General features: G+C 44.9%; 1 protein-coding gene across 1 annotated transcript in view; it reads left to right on the top strand.

The window, feature by feature from the left end:
• FAM174B (family with sequence similarity 174 member B) overlaps positions 1 to 18,103 on the top strand; it is a 30,771-nt gene extending 12,668 nt beyond the window's left edge. The window contains exons 2-3 of the mRNA XM_053581753.1: positions 10,468 to 10,599; positions 17,437 to 18,103. Of these exons, the coding sequence (XP_053437728.1) occupies positions 10,468 to 10,599; positions 17,437 to 17,440 (136 nt within the window). The 3' untranslated portion in view covers positions 17,441 to 18,103. The remainder of the gene's footprint in view (positions 1 to 10,467; positions 10,600 to 17,436) is intronic.
• Positions 18,104 to 18,385: the final 282 nt, after the last annotated feature.

Genomic DNA, 18,385 nt, shown 5'->3' with positions numbered 1-18,385 from the left:
ACCATGCTGTCTTGAGCACTATGGCTTTGTAGTACAGACTAAAATCTGGTATGCTGATGCCCCCAGCTTTATTTTTGTTACAGAGAACTGCCTTAGCTATACAGGGTTTTTTCCGGTTCCATACAAAATGCAGAATCATTTTTTCCAAATCTTGAAAGTACGATGTTGGTATTTTGATAGGAATGGCATTGAATAGGTAGATTGCTTTTGGAAGTATAGACATTTTAACAATGTTGATTCTTCCCATCCATGAGCATGGTATGTTCCTCCATTTGTTAATATCCTCTGCTATTTCCTTTCTGAGGATTTCATAGTTTTCTTTACAGAGGTCCTTCACCTCCTTCGTTAGGTATACTCCTAGGTATTTCATTTTCTTTGAAAATGAAATGGTGAAGGGAGTTGTGTCCTTAATTAGCTTCTCATCTTGACTGTTATTGGTGTACACAAAGGCTACTGACTTGTGGACATTGATTTTATATCCTGAAATATTACTGTATTTTTTGATGACTTCTAGGAGTCTTGTGGTTGAGTCTTTGGGGTTCTCTAAGTATAAGATCATGTTGTCAGCAAAGAGGGAGAGTTTGACCTCCTCTGCTCCCATTTGGATTCCCTTTATTTCCTTGTCTTGCCTAATTGTATTGGCTAGGACTTCCAGCACTATGTTGAATAGTAAAGGTGACAGAGGACTACCTTGTCTGGTTCCAGTTCTAAGAGGAAAAGCTTTGAGTTTTACTCCATTCAGTAAAATATTGGCTGTGGGTTTGTCATAGATAGCTTCAATCAGTTTTAGAAATGTGCCACCTATGCCTATACTCTTCAGTGTTCTAATTAGAAAAGGATGCTGGATTTTATCAAATGCTTTTTCTGCATCTATTGAGAGGATCATGTGATCTTTATTTTTGCCTCTGTTAATATGGTGGATAACATTTATAGACTTGCGTATGTTAAACCAGCCTTGTATCCCTGGGATGAAGCCTACTTGATCATGATGAATGACTTTTTTGATGATAAGCTGTAATCTATTGGCTAGGATTTTGTTGAGAATTTTTGCGTCTATATTCATGAGTGAGATTGGTCTGAAATTCTCCTTTTTGTTTGGGTCTTTTCCTGGTTTTGGTATCAGGGTGATGTTTGCTTCATAGAATGTGTTGGGAAAGATTCCTTCTTCCTCAATTTTTTGGAATAATTTCTGCAGTACAGGAATAAGCTCTTCCTTGAAGGTTTGATAGAATTCTGGAGTGAAGCCATCTGGACCAGGGCATTTTTTGGTTGGAAGATTTTTTTTGTTTCTTTGATCTCAGTGCTTGAAATTGGTCTGTTCAGGAGCTCTATTTCTTCCTGGCTGAGTCTAGGGAGAGGGTGTAATTCCAAATATTGATCCATTTCTTTCACATTGTCAAATTTCTGGGCATAGAGTTTCTGGTAGTATTCAGAGATGATCTCTTGTATCTCTGTGGGATCAGTTGTTATTTCCCCTTTATCATTTCTGATTGAGGTTACTAGAGATTTTACTTTTCTATTCCTCATTAGTCTGGCCAATGGTTTATCTATTTTATTTATTTTTTCAAAAAACCAACTCCTTGTTTCATTAATTTTCTGAATGATTCTTTTGTTTTCAATTTCATTGAGCTCTGATTTGATTTTGGAGATTTCTTTTCTTCTACTGAGTTTAGGCTTAGATTGTTCTTCTTTTTCCAGTTGCATAAGATCTCTTGTGAGATTGTTGATGTGCTCTCTTTGTGTTTTTCGAATGTAGGCATCTAAAGCGATGAATTTTCCTCTCAAAACTGCTTTTGCAGTATCCCACAGGTTTTGGTAGCCTGTGTCTTCATTGTTGTTATGCTCAAGGAAGTTAATGATTTCCTGTTTTATTTCTTCCTGCACCCATCTGTTATTCAACAGAAGATTGTTTAATTTCCATGCCTTTGTGTTCGGTCGAGCATTTTTGTTAGAGTTGAGTTCCACCTTTAGTGCCTTATGGTCTGAGAAGATACAAGGTAAAATTTCAATTCTTTTGATTCTGTTGATATTAGTTTTGTGTCCCAGGATATGATCAATTTTGGAGAATGTTCCATGGGGTGATGAGAAGAATGTATATTCTTTATCTTTGGGATGGAGTGTTCTATATGCGTCTATCAAGCACAGTTGTTCTAGGGTCTCATTTAAATCTCTTATATCCTTGTTTAATTTCTGTTTAGAGGATCTGTCTAGCTCTGTAAGAGGAGTGTTAAGGTCCCCTGTTATTATGGTATTATCAGATATCATATTGCTCAGACTGAGTAAGGTTTGTTTCAAGAATCTGGGAGCATTTAAATTGGGTGCATAAATATTTAGAATTGAAATGTCTTCTTGTTGTATTTTTTCCTTGACCAATATAAAGTGACCATCTTTGTCTTTTTTTGACTTTAGTTGCTTTAAATCCACATGTATCTGAAAATAAGATTGCAACTCCTCTTTTCTTCTGAAATTCCATTTGCCTGAAAAATTGTCTTCCAACCCTTGACTCGGAGCTTTAATTTGTCTTTTGAAGCCAGGTGTGTTTCTTGCAGACAGCAGATGGATGGCTTGTGTTTTTTAATCCAGTCAACCAATCTATGTCTCTTCAGTGGGGAATTCAAGCTATTAACATTTATTGAGATAATTGATAAGTGTGGTAGTATTCTATTCGTCTTATTTGGTGAGAGTCCATTGCTTAGTTTTATCTTTTGCATCAGTGTGGAGGTTAGGTTCTGTCCTTTAATTTCTGAGTTCTTACTTTGCTGCTGATCCATTGTGGTGGTCAGTGTGCAGAACAGGTTGCAGTATTTCCTGTAGAGCTGGTCTTGTTGTGGCAAATTTCCTCAATGTTTGTATATCCGTAAATGATTTGATTTCTCCGTCAATTTTGAAGCTTAGCTTAGCAGGGTACAGGCTGGAAATTGTTCTGTTTAAGTAGATTAAAGGTAGATGACCATTGTCTTCTTGCTTGGAAAGTTTCATTAGAGAAGTCTGCGGTCACTCTGATGGATTTGCCCCTGTAGGTCAACTGGCGCTTACTCCTGGCAGCTTTCAGAATCTTTTCTTTTGTCTTGACTTTGGACAGGTTCATCACAATGTGTCTTGGAGAAGCTCGGTTAGAGTTGAGGTGACCTGGGGTCCGATAGCCCTCTGAAAGCAGTGTTTTCACTGGGAAATTTTCTTTTATAATATTCTCTAGTATGGCTTCCATTCCTCTGGGGCATTCTTCTTCCCCTTTCTGGAATTCCTATAACTCGTATGTTGGAACGCTTCATAAAGTCCCATAATTCCGACAGTGAACATTCTGCTTTCTCTCTCTTCTTTTCTGCCTCTTTTACTATCTGAGTTATCTCAAAAACTTAGTCTTCTACCTCTGAAATTCTTTCTTCTGCATGGTCTAACCTGTTGCTGATACTTTCCATTGCATCTTTAAGTTCCCTGATTGACTGTTTCATTTCCTTCAGCTCTGCTATGTCCTTTTTATATTCTTCATATCGTTCATCTCTTATTTGATTCTGTTTTTGAATTTCCTTTTGGTTAGTTTCCACTTTATTAGCAGTTTCCTTCATTGTTTCCATCATTTCTTTCATTGTTTTCAACATGTGTATTCTAAATTCCCTTTCTGTCATTCCTAACATTTCTGTACTGGTGGAATCCTCTGCAGTAGCTACCTCATGGTCCCTTGGTGGGGTTGTTCTAGACTGGTTCTTCATGTTGCCTGGAGTTTTCTGCTGATTCTTCCTCATGAGTGATTTCTTTTATCTGTTTCCTTGCCCTAATTTTCCTTTCACTTCCTCTTGCTCTTTAAGTTCTCGTGCCTGTGGACTAAGGGTTACAGGACCAGAAGGGTGAGAAGGTTGAAGAGCAAAAAAGGGGATGAAAGAAAGGAGGACCAAGTGATAAGAAAAAAAAAAAAGAAAAATAGAGAAAGGAGAGGGGGTGGGTAAAAGGAATATTGACAAAAAGAAGAGAGGCACAGAAAGAGGGAGACAGAGCAATATAGGTGTACAGTAGGGTACTTTGATACAACCTTAAAAAACAAACCACCTTCTGGGGGTGCCCAGTTGGGTGGTTCCCTTGAGGTCAGCAGCTCTTTGCTAACCTGATCAGACACAGTACCCCACCTCCACCAAGTAGAGAGGAAAGACAAAAATGCTATAAATCAAACCAAAACAAGCAAACAGAAAACTTTACGGGATAAAATTGGCTGGAAAAACCAAATAATCGCAGTAGAAACACTAACAAAAATGAAGTTCTAATTATTGAAATAGGCAGCAATGGGAAATTATAATTAAACTAGAAAAATTAAGAAAGAAAAAGGATCTGTATGGAAAAGGTTGAACTTACAAAACAAAACAACAATCAACAAGATCAAAATAAACAAAAAAAACAACCAAACCAAAAAAAAAACAAAACACACAACCAAAAACAAAACGGTATGTATATGTTATTGAATATTGTCTGGGCAACCCGTGGTCTTCTGGGGTATGAGATGTTAATCACAGTTCTGATATGACTAGAGGCTGCTAGTTTCTCAAACTCCAGCAGGTAGACACCCTAAATCTCTCTTCAGCCCACTTAAAAGGCACTTTGAGCTTGTTCACTTGCTGAGCAGAAGCTTTCTCAGGGAAGTGCTTGTCGCTGGAATCACTGCTGAAGTGGCTATCCACTTACCCTGTGTGCCAAAACTGGTCTCCCTCTGCCCCCGAGGGTTAGGGCTGCAAGGCGGCTCAGACCCTGCCCTGAGACTACTTGGTCGCTGGGTTACCAGCTCCCACCCAATTCCAGCTCTGCGACCCTGAGGGCGGAGCTTGCCGGGGCAGATCGCTCACAATTGCTGCCTGTGACCCAGAGCCAAACACTATTAGCTCCGTCTGGCTCAGCGGCTCAGACTGGGGCCCTAGACAAAGGCCAGAGTTCTCCGCACTCCCGCTCAGGCTCTCCCCAAGGCAGTTCAGCTGAGTGCCAAGTCCAAAGACACCAAAACAGTTCACAGGTAAGGCCTTTCTGGTTTGCAGTCTCGCTGCTACTGAACTTACAGTTGCGGGTGGGTTTAGACGGCTTGAACACACGCGACCACTTGCCGGTTTTCCACTGTTTTAGTCCTCCTCTTGGGGTCCAGAAGTCTCTCGCTGACTCCCTGTATCCTCTCAGGGGTGATGATAGGCAGATCCCACCAGCCAGAGATGCCTGGAGTCCTATCTTCCCAGACTCACGGTGCCCAGATGCAAGGAAGCTGTTACTCGGCTGCCATCTTGCTCCGCCTCCGAGAAGAAAATATCTTCCAAAAGTGGTCTGTTATTATCTTTCTGGCCAGTTGCTTCTTTTGGCCAGATTATTAGCATCTTCTCAGATCAAAGAAGGAAAAAGCTGGTTGACACATTTTCATCACACTGTTTAAGATAGCCTTCCCGGCAATTTCTTAGTTATTGTGCTAAGACATTTACATTCCACATTTACTAAGTTTCACATATACCCTTGTAAGATGCACCGCAAGTGTATTCTCACCAATCCCCCTCCTCCCTCCCCTCCCTTCCCCCTTTCCCCCTATTCTTAGGTTGTAGCTGGGTTATAGCTTTCATGTGAAAACCCTAAATTAGTTTCATAGTAGGGCTGAGTATATTGGATACTTTTTCATCCATTCTTGAGATACTTTACTAAGAAGAATATGTTCCAGCTCCATCCATGTAAACATGAAAGAGGTAAAGTCTCCATCTTTCTTTAAGGCTGCATAATATTCCATGGTGTACATATAACACAATTTATTAATCCATTCGTGGATCAATGGGCACTTGGGCTTCTTCCATGACTTAGCAATTATGAATTGGGCTGCAATAAACATTCTGGTACAAATATCTTTGTTATGATGTGATTTTTGTTCTTCTGGGTATATGCCCAGTAGAGGGATTACAGGATTGAATGGCAGATCTATTTTTAGATCTCTAAGTGTTCTCCATATCTCTTTCCAAAAGGAATGAATTAATTTGCATTCCCACCAGCAGTGCAAAAGTGTTCCCTTTTCTCCACATCCGCGCCAACATCTCTGGTCTTGGGATTTTGTGATATAGGCTAGTCTCACTGGAATTAGATGATATCTCAAAGTAGTTTTGATTTGCATTTCTCTGGTGATTAAAGATGATGAGCATTTTTTCATATGTTTGAAGGCCGCGCGCCTGTCTTCTTCAGAGAAGTTTCTCTTCAAATCCCTTGCTCAGCCTGCGATGGGATCCCTTATTCTTTTCTTGCTAATGCATTTGAGTTCTCTGTGGATTCTGGTTATTAAACCTTGGTCAGAGACATAATCTGCAAATATATTCTCTAAGATAGACTCTTACTGGATTAAAGATTTAAACTTAAGACATGAAACTATAAAAATACTAGAGGAGAGTGCAGGAAGAACCCTTGAAGAAATCGGTCTGGGCAAGTATTTTATGAGGAGGACTGCCCAGGCAATTGAAACAGCTTCAAAAATACACTACTGGGACTTGGTCAAACTGAAAAGCTTCTGCACAGCCAAGAACACAGTAAGTAAAGCAAGCAGACAGAGTGAAGTAATTTTGAGCAACTCTCTCTCTCTCAGTCATTAGAAATGTGTGTTTTGGTTTGAATGGAAAGGTGCTTTGTCCCTTCTAGAAATTTCTCTGGCCTTGCCTATCCTGTGGAGACAATGTGGGCATTCACTTAAAAGTGCCCTTTGCCGTCTCTTGGTTGAGGCTACCTGGTTTGTGGTTCTCTATTCCAGAAAAGGAAAGTCTGAGCACGGTGGCCGTGCTGTGTTTTTTCCTTTCTTAGTTTCCCGATTCTCCTTCTTGGACCGGAAGTGCTACACTTGATGGTTGTTGCGGGCTCCTTGCTTCCCTGTCTCCCCACACCATCCCCACATGCAGTTGAGGGGACAACTGTGTAGGCAGGAATGCTGGCTTGTGAACCCGGGTCTAACTCCAGACCTAGGCTTTTTCTAGAACCAGGTATATTGCCCTCAAGGCATATAAGGTGAGGGCTCTGTCCATAGGGCTGACAACTGCCCATAAGGAGACTCAGGTGACATCAGATTCCCCATGGTAGTGTGTTCTGTTTGCTTTTTCCTCAGGCCCCATGCTCAGAAGCAGTCTTGTGTGGTGGGGTCTTGGCAAGCCTGCTCACAGGCTTAGGTAGCCCTAAGCAAAAGATCTCATGCTCCTGGCACTGAGGCATTTTATACATGCGGTTCTTTGAGGCTAAGAGTCCTAGGGAGCTCTAGGGAAGACACACAAAGGACTGATACTTCAGTTTGAGTCCAAAGGCAGGAAAAAACCTCACGTCCCAGCCTGAAGGCAATTAGACAGAAAGAGTTCTCCCTTTTCCTTAAGGGAGGCTCAGGCTTCTTGGTCCATTGGCTGAAGCCTACCCACGTTAGGGAGAGTCATCTACTTGACTCACAGTCCTCACATTCAACTGTTAATCTCATCCATATACACCCTCACAGAGTAAGGTGAGATCCAGTCAAGTTGACCCATAATGTTGACCGTCACACCATTGGTGTAGTTGTGTGGTTTAAATTCAATTCCTGAGGTTGTGTGGTTGGAGAGGTTGGTATGAAAGTGTTTAAGGCCATAGTGTTCTTGGGTTAGGTGTTTAAGGGCCTTATGTTAGTCCAATAGGCTAGTTTTCTCATCATAAGACTCTATAAACAATCTATAAGATTACAGAGAAGGAAGGAAATAGGTAATGGGCTTCCACTCCCATGAGTGGAATGAGCTTCAGCCAGAGCTCTGGAGCCTTCTCCCAGGGTCGGCAGGCCAGTGCTGCCCTGGAGCCAATAACTAACAAAGTATCAAGTTAGTCAAGGGTGCTATGAGGTTTGCAAATCAGATATTACATTTTCTAGGCTTCAAGATACCTGAAAAAGAGTCACCACCAGGTCTGTGATTCCTCAGCCTGGAACCCTCTGGGTGTCAGTCTTTCTGAGGGCCCGGAGGGGCCTTTCCCAGGCCCTCAGGTTCACAGGACATCTCCTTTTCTAACATTTGGGTGTGTGTTGGAAATGGACAGCCTAGTTGTGTCCCTTTGTAAAGCCAGGAGTTCCCTCCAAATAGCTGCGAATCATCTGGCTGGAGATTTAGGGGTGTCTTCCTGGGAGAGGTGTGGTGTGTGGCTCTGTGTAGATTGGGGTTCAACCTTCATCTCAGAGGCTTGAGGATGGGTGTTTTTTCTTGTGGCTTTGTCTTGGATTGCTTGTGGCATTTGGAACCATTTCTGGTCTTGAATTTCCCCCATCTGGTACTACAGATGGAACCGGTCAGGGATTAGAAATCATCTAGGGCAGAATGCAGGGATTTACTTTACTTCTTTAGGGGGAGGTGGGAAGAAGATTCGGTTGATGGAGAGAATGTGGGACCAACAGTATTTATAAGGTGAGCATTTATAGTCCCACACAAAGCCTGCTTCCAAAATACCCTAGTTCCAGGGCTGCTGTGGGGTGACTGGTCATGCCCCTTTGTTTTGCCCTCTGACCACCAGGTTTGGCATCTGCACCATGCTTCCTCCAGAATCCAGCCTCTGTGTGCGTGCGTGCGTGAGTGTGTGTGTATGTGTATGTGTGTGTATGTACCTGTGATGAAAGCAGGGAGGAAAATTTGCTTTGTGATAAGGCTTGGAGATCATCAGACTTTATATCTGTTTTCTCATTCTCTCCTCATCTTTTACCTCTTTTCTCTGCCCGAGGAACCACAAGGAATAGTACTGTGGGTCAAATAAGTTGTTTTTAGTATAAACGATCTGACACTATGGTAAGTCATATTTTTGGTAAATCATACTAGGTAAGACAAGAGCAAATTATGATGGCTAAGACATGTTTAGAAAGCCCGAAAGTGAAGTTCTGTTTTCATTCATTGTGCAAACTTACTAAAGAGTTTCTTGGGGCTGAGGACAGAGATCTCATGGTGTCTTTGATGTAGTCTCCATTTGAGATCAGCTTACTGTCTGTAGGAAGAATGTGTGGAGAATTTGACTCTTCAATGCCCCATTTATGACTTTTTGGGTTGGCTGGTTTCCCAAAGACAGTATCAAATATTCTTTAAAAGGAGGGACACCAGAGAATACAAAGCAATTAGGAAAACGTTCAAGACAGTGGAGGAAGAGAAGCAAAGAGCATCAGTCATTATCGTAACAGTGTTATTCCCTAGTGGCGTCATAAACTTTCCAGCCTTGTCCTGCTCAGTATCACAGCCCTCACACAGTCTTATGCTGGAGAGGGAGTGGCCTGTCTCAGCATTTTTTCTGTGGGCCATGGTGATTCTCCACTACCCCAGAGGCAAAAATGTAGTGTTCTGACCATTTTCCTCATCACAGAAACAAAACTGACTCATTTTCACGAGGTCTTGTCATGGGAGAAAGGATGTAGTATGTTGAACATCTATTTATTATCACTACTAACAGCAGCATCTGCCGAGAGCCTCCTGTGTGCAAGCTCGTTAGGTCCATCGCCTCACGTATCTTCCCTACCTGTGAGCAAGGCTTTTCCTGTCCACTTTCATTTAGGAGGAGGCAGAGGCTCAGGGAGATTAACCGACCTTCCCCTGATCACACACGTAGAAAGTGCCCAGGCTCTGACCCAGATGCCCCTTGGATGCCCCATAGGGTGGTGCTTTCACCTGCTGGGCTGTGATACATCTGTCTTCATTGAACATCTGGATCTTTTGTTCCTTGTGGATTTTATTTTTCGTAGGAATTTTGCCTTTTAAAAATATTGGTATTGGCTGGGTGTGGTAGCTCACATCTATAATTCTAGCACTTTGGGAGGCCCAGGTGGGTGGATTGCTTAGGAGTTCAAGACCAGCCTGAGCAAGAGTGAGACCTCATCTCTATTAAGAATAGAAAAACTAGCTGGGTGTAGTGGTGGGTGCCTGTCGTCCCAGCTACTTAAGAGGCAGGAGGATTTCTCAGGAGTTCAAGACTAACCTGAGCAAGAGCGAGACCCCATCATCACTAAGAATAGAAAACTAGCCAGGTGTTGTGGTGGGCTTTTGTAGGCCTAGCTACTTGGGAGGCTGAGGCAGGAGGATCGCTTGAGCCCAAGAGTTTGAATTGCTGTGAGCTATGACGCTCTGCGACACTCTACCCAGTGTGACAGAGTAAGACTGTCTGAAAAAGAAAAAAAAAGAATATTGCTGTCATGTATTGTTTATCTTGATTATCGAGTTTTTGTTGGTGCTCAGAGCAGGTACCTCTGTTTTATGAATGAGGACTGTAAGGGGTGAGCAAGGACTTGGCTGTAAGTGGGACAGCCAGGGTATTTACCAGGTCTCCTGGGAGCAGCCAGGCTGGAGGCAGCAGTGTGGTTTCCTTCCATGAGGATCACTGTGCTCTTAGATGGGAGGGGAGGAGAGTGATCTCACTGAGCCTCAGCCACCAAGCAGTACCGGGTCCTCTGAGTCTTCTTTCTCTTTCTCTTCAAACTGTGTTCTCATGACTGTGCTCCTCCTCTTCCAGGTCTGGAAAGAGGCTAAAGAAGACCCGCAAGTATGACATCATCACCACCCCAGCCGAGAGGGTGGAAATGGCCCCGCTGAATGAAGAGGACGATGAGGATGAGGACTCCACAGTGTTTGATATCAAATACAGGTGCGGGGTGCACGCAGAGGCTTCCTCCTGGTTTCCGGACCTTGGGTTGGTGGGAGGGTTTGTTCACTTTTGGAAGCGCCTCTATGCCAGGTGTGGAGTCCTTGTGTTCTTGGTCTTTGGTTTCGTGTTGGGCCTTGGGGCATTCTGCATATGGAGGGACCTGCTCTGAGCCCTTTACAGAACACATAGCACCTGGAAATCTGGCAGAGAAATGCTGGCAGAGACATGTATGTTCTCTACTTTTCTCAGATGAGAAGAGGGGTGTTGAACTTCAGAAAATGAGCCAGTCATTTGCAGGCTTTGGGGGGTCTGCCTGGCGCAGCAGCAAGCGCACACATACTGTGCACCCAAAAGAAACTTCTCTTTCAGCCTCATTTATATACACAGCCAAGGACCTGGGTGGGTGGGGTTCCTGCTTGGATGCAATTGCCCATTAGCTCTGAAGACAGGTGTGTTTCCTAAAGGTGGTCTCTAGGAAAGTCAGAGTGACTTTGTGACTTCGGGAGTTGTAGTGTGTGTGGGTCTTCAGATCCTTTTGGGATGGACTTTGAAAATGTGAGATTCTCAGAGGAAGAGCTGGAGTGAGCATAGCTTTGAGATGAGGGCTTGAAGGCTGAGGCAGAGGGGAGTCTCTTGGCTAAGGTCCTGGTAGCAGTGAAAGTGAAACCAAAACGAGGACCCCAGTCTGAGTTCCCGTTGTTTTGTGGCTAAGCTCGTGCATGGCTGGGAAGGCATGCCTTCTCCACTTGCCCTGATGGATTCTGCAGCACAGCTGGGGCTGGCCTTGCCCTTGGGTCCTTCCGCATACATCAGTTTTCACAATTAACAAAACAACATTTGGGATTTTGATTGGAACCACATTGCCTCGTAGATCAGTTCTTTCTTTCTTTCTTTCTTTTTTTTTTTTTTGTTTGTTTGAGGCAGAGTCTCACTCTGTAACCCTGAGTAGAGTGCTGTGGGGTCACATAGCTCGCAGCAAACCTCAAACTCTTGGGCTCAAGCAATCCACTTGCCCCAGCCTCCTAAGTAGTTGGGACGATAGGCACCTGCCTCTACACCTGGCTAGTGTTTCTATTCTTTGTAGAGATAGGGTTTCACTCTGGCTCAGGCTGGTCTCAAACTCCTGAGTTCAAGCAGTCTCCCCACCTCCGCCTCCCAGAATGCTAGGATTACAGGTGTGAGCCACTGCACCCAGCCTGTAGATCAATTCTTAATACTGATTATTTTTGCTTTTTCTACCTTTTCTTGATCAGTCTTCCTGGGAGTTTATCAGCACACTTGGAGAACCAACTCTTGGCTTATTTGATCCTGTCTGTTATTATTTTCAGTTTTTACTTGATTTCTGCTTCCCCTCCTTAAGCTTTGTTTGGGCATGTTTTGTTCTTTCTGTCTAAACTTCCTCCATCGAATAGTTTGCTGATTCATTTTCAGCCTTCCCTTTATAAACATTTATCTGCCTCCCACAGACTTTCACTGTCATTGTTGGGCACTGCCCTGTCTCCCTGTGTATTCTGGGGAGCTGAACTTCAAGGAGCTCCCTTTAGAAGCGTGTGCTGTTTTATGATGGAAATAAAATCAGATGTGTGTGAACACAGGGAGAGTCACTGACATAAGGCGTCTCCCTTCCTCGGGGCCTAAAGGCAGCCGACCCCTTAGGAAAATTGAGTAGGAATAGCTCTCCTTGTGACAGATGTAATGTGTGTTATGGAAATCAGATAAGAAGCAGGAAGAGTGGCCTATTATCTTGCTACTAAACATCAACCACTAGAGTGTGTGTGAGTATGTATCTGTGGAACTTTCATTTTATAGCAGTGGGGGCTGTGTTACACATGCTGGTTTGGAATGTGTTCCCTCCAGAACAATGTCTGACCTTGACCTTTTCAGGTCAATAAGTATGAAAGAACCAAAAACTTAAGACCAATTTTATGTTCTGTTTAGTGTTCTTGTGAACTTCTCCATCTCCACATTGCTCATTTGTTCACAGGTATTTGTCTTTTCTATTTGAACATAACACGACCCAATTTTTTTGATCTGTTTTAGAAAACAGACTACATTTAAATCGGATGAGGCTGAGTCATGACTTTGGGTTATTTTATGATTGAGTGGAAAGAGGAAAATCATGTTTTTGGTGCCAGGGCTGTAAGGCGGTAACCTGCCTGTTATTATTACACATGTAAGTCTCTGATAACATCTTGTGACTTCCAGCCTGTACCTATCAGCCAGGTAGGAAACGCTGAGGAGGAAGGCAGGCAGGGTAGCAGATAGGGCCTCTAGGCCAGTGGGGAGAGGGACAGGGGAGTCTGTAGAAATGAGTTTCCAATTCTAATTCTGTTTTTAAAAAGGCTAATTAGAAGGGAGAAAGGATTGCTAAATGGAGCACAGAGAACCCTGGGGTTTTGAAGTAGTTCCATCTTTCAAGAGGTGTTTGGATTCGTTTGTGTGTGCTGTGAGCTTGGTTGGCCTAATGTGCGACTGCATGGATGCTCTGGGCCTCTGCGCGTCCCTGGTTTACTATAGGAGACTTTGTTCCACACTCTAGGTGTCCCCTGGGATGAGGCAGATGCTGGCACCTCCTCCAGCTTGTGTGGCAGGTGGCCGGCAGCTGTGATAAGCACAGCCCAAAGGGGAGAAGATGCTGCTGCTCCTGCCAGCCCTGCTTCCTTGCCAAAGGGGAAGGCCTCTGCGCCCCACTTCTTATGCGTGGAGAAGATGTGGCCCCAAAGGGGTGTGGCCATGCATTCTGGAAACACCTGCCTCCCGCCCTCTTGTGGATAGGACTTCCTGCGGGAATGTAATTAAAAACTGATGAGGTTTCCACTGCAGCACTCAGCCCTGTGCCTGGCATCTTGTCTTGGGGACAAAGGGCATTCTATGTAGGTTGTAGTAAGAGGCACCGGCGGCGCCCTCTTGGCATTTGCTAAGTGCACTCAGGGCAGTAACTTCTTGGGGTTGCTTCTATTTACTAAGCACCCCTGAATGGCTGGGCTCAGAAGGCTCTTACCTCCCCTCTATACTTCCTCTAGCAAGTGGACAGTTGTGGGGTGAGTGTGGGAATGTAAACGATAGGTGCCGTGAGCTTCTGAGGCTGGAAGAAACCAGAACAGAGCTGGTGACCTGCAGGCTTCCCCATGAGTGTCAGGGCACCTGCTTGGACCGGACCCGGCATCAGAAGCCATCCCCATGCCAGTTCGACTATAGATGTGCCAGCTGTCTTCCTTGTGGAGTGCAGAGCTCATGTCAAACATGGGCATCTCATGGCGCATTTTGTTCCTTTGGAAAGCAGTATTGGCAGTCAGTGGGCAGTCGTCAGGCAAGGTGTCGTGCTCCAAGCCTGGGCGCCTTGACACCCGCCGGGTTTTAAGTCTGTCAGGATGGAGCCTACCTATGTGCCATTGCTGTGGGAATTTGTGTGGCAACGAAAATTTCCTTCTAAGTGAATCTGACTTACTTAGTTTCCAGTGTAAGGCACAAACAAACAAAACGCCTCACTTCAAAAAAAAAAAAAGAAAGAACCCCCCCCACACAAATAATCCTAAGTGTCAGCACTTTTGCAAAAGCGAGGCACATTTCTTCCTATATTCTTTTCCTGTGTGTCCTGGGATGTAAGGAGTAGAGCTGGTGGGGGCTCTCCTGACATGTGCTGGGGGGGTCCTCATGCCTGTCCGTCTCAGGTGTACTCACAGATGGAGCCTGGCTTCTTCCCTCTGGCTTCTCTGTCATTCATTCCTGAGGTCGCTGTGCCCTCTTCCTGGGGTGTCCTTGCCTGCTGCACTGAGAGGTCAGTTCCTGCGGTGCTGGACGCCACTGACAGATGCCGAGGCAGGTGCTCCTGTGTTGAGGACTGTTTCACCTGCCAGGCAAGCTTCTTATAAAACGCAGGACTGGTAGCAGTTGGGGCGTGTTGGTCCCCTTCTCTTACAACCCAGCAATCTTTGTGTGTGACAGTTGGAAATCTGGACGAGCCTAGGTCATGGCAGGCAGATACGTCTTCAGTTCTTCCGGAGATTTGACAGGGGAGTGGGAACGGTCAGCACTGATGGTCTTTATGGCCGTTGGGGGATGTGTAGGGGCCTGATAGAGGCCTCTCAGAGTCGCGGCTCACCACTCTTGCCATATGTCTAGCTTGCGCACCTGTGTCCAGAGCAGGAGATGGCCAGGAACTCGGCCACTTCTAGGACTACCTGGCAAGGGCCCTAACAGAGGGAAGAACAGGATGCTGTGGGCAGCCAGGTGGGGGCAGGAAGTTCTTCCCAGCGTAAGTGAAGTTTGAGAGGACCAGGAAGTGAGCCCCAGGTGTCTTGGTGGTCAGAGAGGCATGAGGGTGTTTCAGGGAGTTTCAGGGAGAAGTCATAGCAGACATGGGAAGCTTCACCCAGGTAGCAATACTGGGTGGGCTGCAGCCTCGAGCTTCTGCCCCCCCAGGATCATTCTGGGGACCCAAAGCTTCAGGCCTCGAAGTGGCCTCAGGAAACAGTCAGGTGACATTGAGAGAGCCAGGACCTCAGAGCTAGCCTCTACTACAGAAGCCTGTCCCCATGTCATTGTTCCTGGGTACCAGTCACCCCATGGAGCCTGTAGACCCAACTAGTGACACCAAGACCGCTCAGACTTGGGATGTGGCCAAACAGAGAGCCCGGGGCCCTGGGCCTGAACTCAGTGGATGCTGTTTGTGTATGTGTGTGTGTGTGCACGTGTGCAGACTGCTCCCCACGGAGGTGTGTGAAAGATCTGTCATTTCCATTCTCCCAGTAGCAGCCTTGGAGAGATAGTGCCCCTGCAGAAGGGGCCTGGGGCATTACGAGGTGCTCAGCGGGGCTCCCTCTGTGCCCCATTGTTTTCCATCCCCTGTGTGCACACACACGAGTGTTTCTTCTTAAAAGCACAGGGTTGTAAATGGCGACCCACGGGATGGGACAAGGGTAGAGAGCCAGGTAAGTGATCCTCCAGAAGATGCAGTGTCACCAGAGGTGAATTTTCCATGAACTCGTGGGACAGGCCTTATATCTCTGCTGATGCTGTGGGCAGCTCCTTGCCAACTCTGCAGGTCTGTGTCTTCCTGTTCTGTTCTGGTGTAGCTGCACATCAGGTCTCTTCCCTATAGTCTGGTTCTTGGTTTGGACTTTGAAAGCTTCACCACTCCTTCCTCGTCCCCTTCCCCTTACCTTCATCCTTGGCGTTGAACTTGTAGCGGGATGCGCGGGGCAGCCTGATGGAGTCTTAACATTTGGGGTCCCTGCCCCTCTGTCAGTGTGGTGGGGGAAAATGCTCAGACTCCCAGATGATGGCCAGCGGTGGGTGACTAGCCTCACCCCCTCTTTCAGAAGTGGGGCTGTGGGTGCTGTGAGGAAGCCATCGTGTACAACCTGGCTGCTGGTGAGTTATTCTTTCCTTCCTTTAGAATGTCGAATAGGGGACCTTAGTGCCTAATATGAGGATAGCCTTATTGATTTTTCTTTAAACAACTATTTGGGAAAAAGTTTCAATCAGTGTGAAAATACAAATAGTGCAGGGAACACCCTCGTACCCGTTTACCCAGATTTTCCTGTTGACATTTTGCTCCACTCGCCTTAGGGTTGCTGTGTGTGTGTCTGTGTGTGCTGATTCTTTTTGAGCCATTGGAGGGCAAGTTACATATATCATGGCCTAAAAGTCTTAAGTATCTATTTCTTAAAAATAGGATGTTTACATCTTTTAGTAAATAGCTACCAGATATAATATTTATATTTGGGGTCATGTAATATTATGAAAAAAAGTTACTTAGTTCTATTCAAACCTCATTATTTTCCCATTTATGATTATAACATGTCCATAACTGAACATGAATAGACAACAGTGGCAGCTTTAACTGGCCAGATTTTCCTTCCTTTGCCAAGTCGCTTCTGGGGTGTCTAACTTGTGTGGGCTGCATGCTGATTTTGTGAGGACTTGTTCTGTTTATCTGTGGTGTCAGATATCATGAAAAGTATGCATGAACCTTTTGTTTTTTTGCTCATTAGCTTTTGTTAGTGCTTGTGTATTTAATGTGTGGCCCGAGACAACTCTTACTCTTTCAATGTGCTGCAGAGAAATAAAATGGACACCTCTTCACGATGCCTTGCATAGAATCAGTTTTTAAACTTTCATGCATTGCACGCATACTTCTCATCCCCCTGCTGGCGTTTAAAGGTGAGCAAGCTCAGACGTGGATTTTCCCTGCCTGAGCTCCCAGCCTGAGCAAGAGAGACAGACACTAATTGCATAAGCCGGGGGTCAGCAAACTATGACCTGTGGGCCAAATCTAGCCCACTGCATGTTTTCAGATGGCTCATTAGGCGCCAGGAATGATTTTTACATTTTAATGGTTGAAAAAGAATAGACAGAAGAATGCAATTTTATGGTGTGAAAAAGACATATGCAATTCACATTTCAGTGTCCACAAATAAAGTTTTATTGGAAAGCGGCCACACTCAAGCATTTCTGTACTGTCTGTGGCTGCTTCTCCACCGTGACAGCAGGATTGAGGAGTTGCCACGGAGACGGCAGGACCTGCAAAGTTTAAAATAGTTACTTCTGGACGTTTATAAGAAAGCTTTTCTGATCACCTGGTGTAAACACCTGTACTAGTGCTGAGAAGGGGATATATAAAGAGAAAATAGGCTGTGTATGAGGGGGTCGCGGTGGGGGGCTGGGGGAAGCAAGGGCTCATTCGGAAGAGTGGGGTGTGGTTTCTAAACGGCATGCTCAAAGGTCCTGTGACTGGGCCATGCTGGGTTTTCAAGGGCTGAAAAGACCAGCGATGGAGATGTTAGATGGGGCCCTGACGGAAGGCGCTGACTCCTGTTCTTCCCTTCCTTTTAGGTAAAACCTGCCTTCCAGCGTGTTGGCATCCTGTGGAAAGTTGGCCAGCTGCAGCCTGGGGTGTGAAGGATCTGGAAGCTCTCTCACATCCGAGGTGTTGAAACCAAAACACACGTTATTTATACAACTCTGGCTCCATGCTGCGTGTTGGACATCTGGTCAGAATGTCACCATCAAGCTTGTTTCCAAATCACTACATGAGAGTCATTTCTGTCCACCCTGGGGGTGCCCCTTTAAAGTGTCACCCTTTCTTCTTCCCCTGTTGACAGGTTTTCTTGTCTTGCTAAGCAGTGAAGGGTAGACACCTGTTGATTTAAGACAAAATGTTTTTAATGCAACTGCTGACAGTAGTAAGAGAGAGCAGGAGGAACAAGAATTTAAAAACGCCTGAAGGATCTCCAGCCGTGCCTTTAAGGTTTCTGAAATTCTTCCTCCTGGATCTATGTGTTAGAGCTCGTCTGTCCCCGTTATGTCTTTTTAGCCTGGCTAGGTCCTCCTGGTCTTATTTTGGTGATGTCCGTGTTAAAGTTCAAAGTCGAAGTTCTCAGAGCTAGTCAGCCCCTTCCAGAACTGGACAAGGTATGGATCCTTTTCGTTCCTTTTTTTTTTTCCCCCTTTGTAAAGGGTTCAGCAGAAATAGGCATGGCTAGTTCACAAAGAATTTCCAGTATCAGGGAAAAACGTGTGTGTGACTGTGTGTGTGTGTCCCGGTGTGCATGCATAAGCGTGTGTACCTAGGAAATAGTTTCTCCTTCTCTGAAGGGAAAGGAAAGCTCCAGGCAGCTTTTGGTCAGTAACATCATCCTTTGTGCTTTTTTGGTGTTTCTCTGCTCTGTCGAAGTTCTGTATTATTTGTTCTAGAAATTTAATTTAAAACAACAAAAACCGTGATAATTTAAATGAGTGATGATTTGGTTGGCTGAAAAAAAAAAAAAAAGCACACAATCAG

The sequence above is a fragment of the Nycticebus coucang genome, chromosome 2, assembly GCF_027406575.1.
Source record: "Nycticebus coucang isolate mNycCou1 chromosome 2, mNycCou1.pri, whole genome shotgun sequence".
Lineage (NCBI taxonomy): Eukaryota > Metazoa > Chordata > Mammalia > Primates > Lorisidae > Nycticebus > Nycticebus coucang.
This window is presented reverse-complemented; position numbering and strand designations above follow the sequence as displayed.